This window comes from Anguilla anguilla, chromosome 4 (genome assembly GCF_013347855.1).
Source record: "Anguilla anguilla isolate fAngAng1 chromosome 4, fAngAng1.pri, whole genome shotgun sequence".
Taxonomy (NCBI): domain Eukaryota; kingdom Metazoa; phylum Chordata; class Actinopteri; order Anguilliformes; family Anguillidae; genus Anguilla; species Anguilla anguilla.
In genome coordinates this window covers 27,595,124-27,606,978 of record NC_049204.1, presented here as the reverse complement: position 1 = coordinate 27,606,978, position 11,855 = coordinate 27,595,124, and the positions used below count along the sequence as shown (strand labels likewise).

General features: G+C 41.5%; 2 protein-coding genes across 2 annotated transcripts; both read left to right on the top strand.

Moving 5' to 3' along the window:
* The first annotated feature begins 68 nt into the window (after positions 1-68).
* Positions 69-8,635, top strand: dnai4 (dynein axonemal intermediate chain 4). Its single transcript, XM_035413507.1, has 17 exons — positions 69-1,319; positions 1,706-1,874; positions 2,126-2,304; positions 2,400-2,512; positions 2,682-2,838; positions 2,936-3,075; positions 3,193-3,369; positions 3,457-3,639; positions 4,384-4,538; positions 4,867-4,953; positions 5,392-5,543; positions 5,746-5,903; positions 6,297-6,412; positions 6,585-6,683; positions 6,819-7,045; positions 7,250-7,403; positions 8,320-8,635. Exons 1-17 carry the CDS (start codon positions 1,291-1,293, stop codon positions 8,368-8,370), a joined length of 2,346 nt encoding a protein of 781 aa, XP_035269398.1. The 5' UTR covers positions 69-1,290; the 3' UTR covers positions 8,371-8,635.
* An 863-nt stretch (positions 8,636-9,498) lies between these two features.
* On the top strand, positions 9,499-11,409 carry insl5a (insulin-like 5a). Its single transcript, XM_035416000.1, has 2 exons — positions 9,499-9,816; positions 10,656-11,409. Exons 1-2 carry the CDS (start codon positions 9,576-9,578, stop codon positions 10,784-10,786), a joined length of 372 nt encoding a protein of 123 aa, XP_035271891.1. The 5' UTR covers positions 9,499-9,575; the 3' UTR covers positions 10,787-11,409.
* Positions 11,410-11,855: the final 446 nt, after the last annotated feature.

Here is an 11,855-nt window from a genome sequence, read left to right as displayed (position 1 = left end):
ACTGCGTTGTGCGTTCCTTTCGTTGCTGGGAACAGAGGGGTTATTTGTGTATATCATTTTTTAAATTGATTTTGGCTATTGATTTTTGTCATTGCATGTTGCAGACATGTTTGACGCGAAAGAACTGATGTCATATTTATGTATATCACATTTTCATCTGAGGTCGAATTTTCAGTCACGTGGGTCAAATTTTATTAGAAATCTAGATGGTAATGTTGAATGTGGCATAACGAGTGTATTGTTCACGTAAGCTTGCCAGTGATAGACATACCAGACAGCCTTGGTACTGATACAATTTTATCTGTGAAGAATACTTCATGTATTAGCAAACAATGCGGTGTTGCAACTTGACGATCTCCCTCTATATCGTGCAGTTTGTAGGCAGGAGCTTCCGCAATAAGTCTTTCGAAGGCATCGGGAAAGGTTATCGCACTAAAGCTTTCATACAGTAGCCTGTGTCTGATGTGTGTCACTGCATAACAATGAGAGTAGCATGGAAAATCGCATACTCCCGCCTGCCGCCACAACTCTCCCATACGCAAACATTCATGGGTGAATTTGCGGCATGCTCTGAGTCATTTAAGGTCATGAAACATCTCACAAACGATCACTTATACTAGGCTTGGTATAATTATGTTATTTTTATGATTTTATCGCATGATTTCGACAAAATCGGGTTTGTGTCACGAAATAGCGATTTGGCAATCTCGAAATACAAAGTAGGCCTAAACTACCTCGTAATCACGACATAATGATCTGTTAATGTCGAAATCCTGTTTACGTACTCGTTATCACGAAATAAGGAATGTTGGATTTCTGATGAAAAACAGTTCAACTTTTAGGTTCTGTCTGCTCGCGCCGTGTTGTGCAAATTCACCAATCTTCTAATCCAGTGTGCAACAATGTAACGAATCTGCGCTGAATTACTATTTTAAACTGTAACATCAACCTCTTCATTACCCACACCATGCATCGCACCCAGAAAAATAAAAACATCTCTTTTTTTAGGGCTCATTTTTTTCTTTAGGGCTCCGATAGCGCCAGCAGCACGCATTTATGCCGGGAAAGCACTTAATTTCGCAAAGCGTGACGTCTTAAAACCCCAACACAACCGTTGACTGATGTGACTTCAACTTGTGGGCGGAGAAATGTATTGCTATGGCAACTTCAAACACTAAGTTAGAACAGTCTGAAAGCTGGCATCCAGCTAGCTAAGCATCTGTCAGTTTCAAATCCACAATATTTTTTTGCACTGTCCATATCTCTAAAACGTGTGACACATCAGCAAAAATGAAGAAGCCAACTGTTAAAGTAACTCCGTAAGTCAAGTTTCTGACGTTAACGTGTTATAATAATGACCTAGTCTATATACGAAAGTAGCACGTAAAGTTAACCTGAAGTTTACATTGGTCTAAGTCTGAATAAGGTCAGCTCACGAAAGTTGTCGACTACCTACTAGTTACGTTCTTTCTAAATTCATTAGATTGCTAGGTGGAATAGCACTTGCCAGCAAACGTTAGCCATTTCTACCTTTGGGTTAGCTAACGTTACTTACTTTGATAACAGCTAGCTATATTTATACTGTACTAAAATTAAAGTAGTCTTAAATTAACTTGACTTGTCTGAATGTATGCCTTGGCTAACGTTAGCTTCATATGTTGCCTAGTTATATATTACATTGATCTGACTATAGTTCCTTTTTTAGGTCCTCCAGAGCAACAAATGTGTCCACGTCAGGAATACTCCGCGTTAACCACAGCTCGACTAACGCAAAGAGTGTGGCTGCTTCAGTTACCCGGAAAAGTTTCAGTTTAGCAGGAGACAGCAAACTTCTTGATAAAAGCTCACACCAAACAGCGAAGCGTGTTGTTCAGGTAGCTGACCATTAATAACAATGTCGTCGATATATGACAGTTTGAATGAATGTAGCAATTCTGTGAATTAGTTTCCAAACTTTAGGAGAGTCTACCACTTGGCCTCCGAGCTGCTTCATTGGTCATTGGCTTTGTAATGATATGGGCATGCATGATTCTCTCCTGAAAAAGAACACCCCCCCCCCCCCCCCCAAAAAAAAAGACACATCGGGTACTCCAGGATTACTCAAATGTACTTTGCTTTCCCAAAGGTTTTTGATGACAGTGGCAAAGCTGTCACACCTCAACCTCTCTACCACCCAGACCCTGGCGCTGTGTCCAAGCAGAGCAAAATCTTCATAGGCCATGATGCCTCTGGTGCCACTGCCTCAGATTTCTTCTCTGCCACATACCAGACGACCAATGCAAGCTCTGCTGGGCCTTTTACCAAGTAGTACATTCAGCATGTGTTTGCCAAATTCGGAATATGTTAATTAGATTGCAGTTCTGCACACAGTTGGTAACTGACTGATACTTTAATTTCAGGTCAGTGTTTGGAAGCAGCACAATGTCTAGATCAAGCCAGTCCACCATGGGATCAATGAGTGATGAAACAGAGGATCCTTCCTCCAAGCGTTATATTTCTAATAGCCTTTCCGGTAATCATTTTCTTTTGCTCTTAGTACACATGTATTGATGAAATATTACATAGTGATGATTAAAGTATAGAATTTGCCCAAGGGAAGGGACATTTTTTGATTGGTTACAAAATGTTGTGAATACATTCAATTTAATGTTTTTTTTGTTGTTCATTGTATGTATACATAGACATACAGGTCAGGAGGGAGGAGGTGAAAGAGCAAATTAGAGAAGACATGTTGGATGAGGTAGTGGATAGATATTTAAGTGAAACGGATACTATCTGGTTACTGGACTTGCCTGGTGTCTCTGTATCTGTGGAGTCGGAGGAGGCTGCAGTTGTGAAGTAGGTACCCATTTATTCTTGTGCTTGTTCATTTGGATGTGCACACTGTATATTGCCAGTGTAGTGCATTTCCCAAATGACGTTTTATTTTCTGCAGAGAGAAAAACAAGGAATACACAGAGCTGTGTAAAAACAGGATGGGGAATGACAAATATGTGGAAAGGATGATGCAGACTTTCAATGGAGCCCCAAAAACTAAACAGGTCCAGAGTGAGACCATCACCATGGTGGATACTGGTAACCATTATCTTCTCGTTTGCTAGCCGCAATTTGGTAGGAATGTACAATGCATGATTTTCATGGGCCTTGCATCCACATTTCAAGTCCGATTAATGCACAGTGCACCTCCCGCAGGCGTGACAGTGACTACCTGGGACATGTATGACACTTTTTCCACCATTGGGGTGGGCGAGACCACAAAGTCCGCAGAGAAAGAGAAGCCAAGCTGCCTTGAGGCTGTCTCGGAGCACAGGCACGACGCAGCCAGGAGCTCAGAGAAAACCACGTCCGTCATCAGCAGCATAAGCACAGGCAACCAATCGTTTGACCATTTTTGCGATAGACGTTAGTCACAGTGTTGTTGGTTTTGGGATGTCACTTTGAATGTTTGCATTTCAGGAAGTAGTTCCAGTTCACATATAGAGGCAGAGGATTTCATTGAGACAAAGGATGAAGTGGACCCTCAGCTGATTCTGCAGTCTGAGAAGTTTCAGCATAGTTTGTTTGTAATGGAAAGGATTCTCCTGGAGAACATTTTGCAACCCAAGCTGGCAGCCTATAGGCAGCTCCCCATCCTGGAAGGTAATGTTTCTACACTGTGTATTGGTTAACTTTGAGTTCAGCGGGGCAGATTTCAGATGGGGGGAATTGTTGTATAGAGTTGAAGAAAGATTTTAGAAAATCTCAGGGCCCCTCATACAATGCACAATAAAAATTAAAATAAATGAAAATATATATAATATAAAAGTAAAAATAGCAAAAAGTGTGTAACTCATTGAATGCAATACTGAAGGTGAGTGTAATAAATTAGTAAAATATATAGGATAATTGAATCCTGCCTATGGCAGTGAAAAATGTGGCCAGGGGTCTTGTGGGTCAATTAGCCAGTGTTGCCCACAGTGGAGGTTTCAGCTGGCAGGGTATTTCCTGCACTGTGCAATGGCAGCTGTCCTTGTCAGGTGTGTGCCTGCTGTCTGTCTGCATCAGCTGCGCAAGATAAGCAGTCCTCTGATGCAATGGCTGCGCAGCTCAGCAGGTGGACTGCTGAGTGAAGAGACTTCTGTCTGCACGTGTTTCTGAGGAAATTAGGGTGTTGCATGGGATTGAGCAGGTTTCATTTGTGATTGGATTTATAAGATTTTGGAATAAGTAATTTAATCTAAAAAAAGTTTTGCAAATGTTGCGTGTATCATATGTGCATAGTACGAGAAGTGCCAATGGAAGTATTTCAGAAGTAAGCACAATATGGAAGCGCAGCTTTTTAAAAATATAACTTTATCTATTTTGAACAGTGTTAAGTGCTTTGGATTTTTTAATGTTCTGTAGATCCATATTGTGCAAAAGACAGTGAGGATGCGGGTAAAGGCGTGGAGAAGGAGGAAGGCACGCTCACACCTGCTCTGGAGCGCCTGTGGTCCTACAGCTGTGTGCAAACCGCTGGGCTCAGCGTCACTAGCATGGCCTGGAACAAGCGCAACCCGGTACACTTCCGCGTTTCCGCTCACTCTAACGGGATACCAGCGGATCATATAAACCCTCACGCTCTCGCCACAGCTCAATAAATCCCTCATCTTCACTCTGTAGGGTTTCCCCTAACTCGTCATTTAAGCCCGATAGTCTGTGCTCTCCATAATGACAATATCTCAGTTTCATTGGACTGTTAGCAGCAGGGAATTAATGCTGAAAATGACAACCTTAAACCTTAAAACTTGAAAAATAACTCACAAAATACAGACATGAACAGGAACAGGAACTTTCTGTACTGATTTCTTCCTGTATTTGTCTGGTGCATTTTATTTCCTGTTGCAGGATCTTTTGGCTGTGGGTTATGGGACCTTTGATTTTAAAGAAGATAAACCTGGGCGAGTCTGCTGCTGGTCTCTGAAAAATCCCATGGTATGAAAAATGAAGCTTCACATTTTAAATAAGACTTTGGTCTCTTTTTTTGTAATCTTCAAAAATAAGGACCATCTGTACCTGTGAATATGGTTTGCATGCATGGGCACTTCCAGAAGTAAAATGAGGCTTTTGGTGGTGACGCATGCGACATCAACGAAAGTGGATTATTATAAATTTTTTGTTGATGCTCCTGCCCTGGAATGGGGTGTTTATCACTCTTTTCGGAGCGTGCAAATCAGCCTTTCTGAACCATAAACACAAGAACAGTATAGGCCAATTCTAAGTACATAAACTGTGGACATCTCATTGATTGATATGATTGACTTGCACCATTCGCCGTTCCCAGTGTATAGGCCGATCCGCACGCTGTGACACCTGGGACAAGAAACAGAGCGTATTTGATTACTAACAGCTGTGCTTGTCCTGTGATGTCAGTGGCCGGAGCGAGTGATCCAGTGCGGTAGCAGTGTGACCGCGCTGGACTTCTCCGCAAACAACAGCAGCCAGCTGGCGGTCGGGATGAAAGCCGGGATCGTGGCCACATACAGCGTGCAGAGTAACGAAAAGACGCACGTCGTCGACAGCAGGTGGTGCTGTTTTATATGCCGGGCCACACAGTAGTTCATATATATTTTCACATTATATAGAAAACATTGACAAATGCAAATGTGTGTGTGTGTATTTTCTCATATTTCTAGTGTAATATAGCTTAGGAACAATTTTGGTTGATTGAGAGGCAAATAAAATGGCATTTTGAAGGCGTGTTTTTTGTGTGCGTGTGCTTCCCAGTGACTGCAGCCACAAACACAAGGCTGCGGTGTGGCAGGTGAAGTGGATTAACATGGAGAGGGCTGTGATGGGGGAGGACAAAGGCGAGGCCCTCATCTCAGTGTCCGCAGACGGAAGGCTCTGCAAATGGTTCATGAGGAAAGGCCTGGAATGCATCGGTAAGCCCTTACTGTTCTCCCGTGTGTCCCACCCAGATCTCACATCACACGGATCAGCCACACTTTCACCTTATTTAAAATAAAAAAATACACACATTCTGCATGCGTGAACGAGCTACTGCGCAAAACGTGTGCATACTGAGGCAGCAGAGTAGTATAATGGGTAAGGAGCTGGTCTTGTAACCTAAAGGTTAGGTTTGATTTCTGGGTAGGACACTGCCGTTGCACCCTTGAGCAAGGTACTTAACCTGACAGACTTAACCTGCATTGCTTCAGTTCAAGCTGTATAAATGGATGCAATGTAAATGCGATGTAAAAATTTGTGTAAGTCTCTCTGGATAAGAGCGTCTGCTAAATGCCTGTAATAACTGAGCTAGAGGCGTGTTCTCACAGACATGATGAAGCTGAAAAGAACAGACAAGTCCAAAAAGGCAGAGGAGAAGGAGGGCAAGGGCGAGGTGCTCATCTCGCGACAGGCGCCCGGGCTGTGCTTCGATTTCCACGCAGAGGCAGGTGTCACACCGGCCGTCAGGACCTCACATTTACCCCCGCAGCCTTTCAGGAACCGTGAGGGGAGTCTGTAGGGATAAGGATTTACTTTCACTTTCATACAGTGCCTAGATGTGCTACACAGTGCATTTCATGTGCTTTCATTCTCCTCACTGGTTTCTTTTCCTTCAGGACACAATCATCTACCTGGTCGGCACAGAGGAAGGTTATATTCACAAGTGCTCATGTTCATACAATGAACAGTATTTGGAGACATACAGGGGGCATGAGGTAAGTGAGGTTGTATAGACTTTGCATGGACTTGAATATGCACAGTGACCTCCTTCCATCGCATTATTCTGACAGCATGTTTACACAGATCCTCTCTTTACCTTCATCCCACGCTGCCTGCTTTCCCTCCTTCAGGGGCCTCTGTACAGAATCACGTGGTCTCCTTTTTGCCCGGACATCTTCCTCAGCTGCGCGGCTGACTGGACGGTCCAGCTGTGGAGGCAGGACTTAATGAAGCCCATCCTCAGCTTCACTTCCGGCCAGAGGGCCGTGTTCGACGTCATGTGGTCCCCGAAGTGGGCCACCGTCTTCGGCACGGTCAACGAGGACAGGGTGGAGATCTGGAACCTGGGCTCCTGCATGTGTGTTCCGCCCCATCAACATTCCCTCTCAAACCCACTAATTACGAGATTTAAATTTGTGTAGCACACTCATTCAGTGAACCCCACCCTAGAGTGCTTCACAGTAAAAATAAATACATGATAAAAGTGTCACCTGTGCTCCGCAAGCATCTGTGTATGTAAATCAGCATCCGATTGAAATGAATGCATGTCTTACTCTCTCAGCCTGGATCCCACCATCGTGAGCTTGGCTGGCCCAGGGGTAAAGTTTACCTCACTCCTGTTTGCCACTGACACAGACTGTATACTGGTTGGGGACAGTGAAGGCCAGGTCAGTGTCTATCAGCTGAAGAACCTGGACGTTGGAGCAGGGCCCCAGGTAAGACTGACGCAAGCACAATCCACTGATGAGACATGCAGTATATAGTAGTACCGGATGTGCAAACACTTCGGATACGGGGTTGTTTGGAACTCTGAAACCCAATTACACAATTTAAATTTGAACCCTCCTTTATTAAACAAGCTCTCACTGTGCAGTTATAAATCTCTTTATAAGTTAATAACCAATAGGCAAACAAGCCCAAGTGGGATCACATTTGGACATTCTTTGTTGTCGGTTTTTCAAAAGACAGCACAAGGCCCCACATAATAAGAACCTTTTTGTAGCCAACAATCATTAGAAAAAAATCTAGTCTTGCGTCCCTAAAAACAAAAATACAGAATTGAAAACTGCTGTCTAAAAAATACACGAGGTTTGAAGGGTACATGTACCAGACTGTGAAATGTAGCCTCTCCAGAAACCTGTTTCTGTTTAATGCTTACTTTTTTACTTCAGTGATAATAACATAGAGAATATATTGCATAATAAGGAGCTTGAAAAGGAATGATTGCTTATGCTACTTCTGTTTGGTTGTCCGTTCAAGCTAACTCCAGGTTTGTATCAAGGTTTCACTACATATAAGCATTCTGACCATTACAGCAAAACGTTAATGATAAAATGGTTATCAACATGGTTCAATTTTACACAACATTGTTGGCATACATATATGAATAGATAAAAAATGATAATTCTGACCATTGGTGCAGTAAATATATGAATTTGACTACTTAAAGCTACTCACAACTACTACTTTTTTACTACACCAAACTTTCTTAAATACTGTTAATAGTATTGCTGGCTTAATAGTGTTGTCATCTTTTTAGCGTGTTGAGGATTACAGTTGGTGAGTGTAGAGGTAAATCATTCTTATCTTCTTATTAAATACTCAGCAATTTCACATCTTCTCTCCTTGCAGGTGGACACATTAGAAGAAATCATTCGGTCAACCCTCTCAAGTCGGCACTAAGGAGACCTACAGCTAGTAAAAGGCACCATGGTTTAGGAAAATGCTGTTTGTGTGCCATATATTTTCACTAAAATGTTGACACAATTACCATGTCCATTTTGTCATCATCATCAGTAGTAATATCTGTTGAATCAGAAAAGGGCCAGACTGAAAGTATCCAGTCAAGAAGGACAATGCGATTACTGGAACATGCATCTGCACTGACCCTGTCTTTTAACCTTTCGTGCTCAACAAAAGAAATAAATTGCAAAGTAGAACAAGAAAACCGCTATCCTGTCCTTGATTGTCAGTGCTTCTGTGCCAAGGAAAAATGGATTAAAGTCTTAGTTTCATGTTCAGAATAAAAATGTTGTAACATTTCAAAATGTGTGTATAGAGCCATAAAAGGATGCAGTCGTGTATCATGAGAGTTTTATCTGGACACAACTGACATTCAATATAAGCCAAGTCAGTGTGGAAAGTACGGTGATATATGGTACATAACACTGGCAGGAGTCATGGGAACATTGATGTGATTATGCCTGATCCTTGAGTTGTTTGTGATGAGGTCATTCACGTCCTCTAAATGAGCTCATTACAGAACTCTTTGGAAGATTAGTGCAATAAACAGAAAGCCACTGCTCCACATTTTACAACATTCCAGTCATACATGAACCATTTCTCTCCTTGACATTTAGAGAGTATTTTCACTGCGAACATTCACAGGAAAAAACAAGAAAAAAAATGGTCTTGAAGCAGACCTCAGTTCTTAACTTTTTAAGTACAGTACGTCTCACTATATGAAATGTGTATAATATCATTTTACATTCATATCAGTTCTCAGTTGACTGACCAGATTAAATAATGGTTAAATAAAATAATACACAGTGTATATTCAAAATATAGGACAACTGTCTACAGAGAACATGATAAATCTTTTAGCCCATTTAGCCTTGCATTACAGTCAGGCAATAACTATCAAACCATTAAACTTTAGCATTTGAGACTCTATGGCTTTTCGTAAAATGCCATTTCCTGTTAGTGTTATAAACTGTTGTTTGCCTGATGCAAGTCTTTTGGGATCCACATATGGCTTTGTTAAAGATGACTGGAAACATAAAGCAATTAGGCTGGGTGAGCAGGTGGATTGAGTGGGACAGGCGACTTAGAGGAGGAGGAAAGGAAAGTAGGAGAGCCATGTATATATGGAGCTGTGACTCTGCCAGATGCAGACAAAGACAAGGGGAGCTTTTGGAGTGAAAGAGTGCCGGTACAGACACCAAGAAACCACCATGAGCAAGACAGCACTGCTGCCCGTGCTCATGCTAAGTGTCCTGTGTGCGGTCGCCCTGAAGCAGGGCGAGGTGGAAGCCATCAAGCTGTGTGGCCGCGAGTTCATCCGCGCCATTGTCTATACCTGTGGTGGATCCAGGTGGAGGAGGATTCTCAATGAACCAGCCCTACAAGGTCAGTTCACCTCTTTTCTCATTTGACAATGCAGTTATCACTGTGTATGCGATTCACACACTGGCTAGTGTCTACAGTGTAATTCACCCACAGACACACTAATCTGACCTTCAGTGCGATCACTAAAACTTTCTAAAACAGATTGCATGGACTCTCAATAGCAAGGACACCATTTCTGATACTACTGATAGTAAATCAAATATCACAGGTTTACACCACTCTGAAAGTGAACCAACTTCAAAAGCTAATTTAACTTCTGTGTGATATTCTGGTTTTGGATTCTTTGTTGTGAACTATTGGCAATAAAATAGTATTAGAGCAAATGGAAACAAAATCTATAAGTATTTGGTGGAAAACGTGTCTCAGTTATTGTATTATGGCCAATTTCACTTGCTGGCTGTACTGGGTGTTTGGACTGCTGCTCTGGTGAGTAAGCCTGTGGTACAGAGGTCTTGTAGAGCACTGGAAATGGAATTTTGCCCTTATCAGATTGTTTGTTTCATCACTGGTGCCAGACATGATTTACAGAGTAGCCAAACATAGTTAGCAGACTTGCCACAATCATTAGTATTCATTAGATAAGCAGACTATATAAACAACAGACTTGGAGCCTGCTCAGTTTTGACAGTCAAATAATATTGGGTCTCTAACAAAAGGACTATGCTCACTATTTAAATGGCCAGAAGAACTTTCTGGTCTGACAGTGAAATAAGTATTATAAAACTTATTATTATAATACTTATTTCACAGCAGCAGGAATTAATGCTAGTTTTTGAGTTTTGTAACGTTCAGCATTCATTCTAATATTGTAATAACTGGCTTATATTACGTGTGTACAGGAGTGGGCAGCTTTGAGTACCTCGGCACCAGTGTGGCAGTTCCTCAGCACAGACGAGACCTGAATGAAAAGCTGACAATCATGTGCTGTCAGGTGGGCTGCAGAAAGAGTGACCTGGCCTCCTTCTGCTGAGGCACCACACCGACCAGTGTCTACTTCCACAGACTCTCTCCCCGGGCTGCAAAACTACGTCTTTCCATAATAAATTTAAAAAATCAATAGAAATATGCTTATCGTCAGTGTCAGACTTGCTGATGTCCACAGCATCAGCAGTGATGCCAACTCTGCATTACTAAAACACAAAAATACAAAGTGAAAATACCTTAGATGGGGCACATTGATAATTTAGCAGTTTAGCCTTTTTTTTTACTTGAATCTTCTATATGCAATCTACCTTCCCTGCATTTTTATTTGTTTTGAAATCTGTCCCTCACAGATGAAGGTGAATTGTTCAATTCACAATTCACAGCAATGGCCTTAACTGTGCAAAAATAATGTTTTATCCATTTTATGGTAGCACTTCAATAAGCAAGCTCACTTATTCATGTTCAGAAGATTTCCTTCATTACTACCCTGTATATTTAGGGGACTAACCAAGGCAATCTATTGTATTATTATTATTATTATTATTATTATTATTACGTTTGCTGCACAAAACATGCTGTAGTAAGCCAATGAATATGAAGCTTAAAGCTTAAAAATTCACATTAAGTCATTGCTACTCTTCCGAGATTTTATACTTGCAGCAGTGACCAATTGCCTCATTAGAAACACATACAGGTAGCCACTTGTTACAAACTGCTTTTTTTGTTGTTACTTGAAACATATTTTCTTGCTTTAGACTACAAACCTCCAAATTTCTGGTAACAGCCATTGTAAGGTCAACAGGTCCCCAGAAACGTATATAAACGTATGAAATGTCCATCATTGCACATACAACCTGTGAAGGCCAATATAAAACATACACAAAAAAATTATATCAAAAAAGCCCAGAAAGTGACAAGCTGCCCAGACATATGAAGGAGGGATGTATTCATTGTAAGCTTGTACATATGCACATAAATTGAAATAAAACTTGACATGTGCAAAAAACAGAGTGCAGGAGCATTTCTTTATACTCTTATAATTCTTTCTTTCTAGAACCCGTGCTACAAATACCAGGTTGTAAACACTACTTTCCACTACACATACACAAACATAA

Bases quoted from the DNA above. Each gene is read 5' to 3' on its own strand.
- insl5a (XM_035416000.1), top strand. From the start codon at position 9,576: ATGCAGACAAAGACAAGGGGAGCTTTTGGAGTGAAAGAGTGCCGGTAC. The intron at 9,817-10,655 runs GTCAGTTCACCT...ACGTGTGTACAG, and splicing joins CAATGAACCAGCCCTACAAG to GAGTGGGCAGCTTTGAGTAC.
- dnai4 (XM_035413507.1), top strand. From the start codon at position 1,291: ATGAAGAAGCCAACTGTTAAAGTAACTCC. The intron at 1,875-2,125 runs GTAGCTGACCAT...GCTTTCCCAAAG, and splicing joins CAGCGAAGCGTGTTGTTCAG to GTTTTTGATGACAGTGGCAA. The intron at 3,076-3,192 runs GTAACCATTATC...CACCTCCCGCAG, and splicing joins CATCACCATGGTGGATACTG to GCGTGACAGTGACTACCTGG.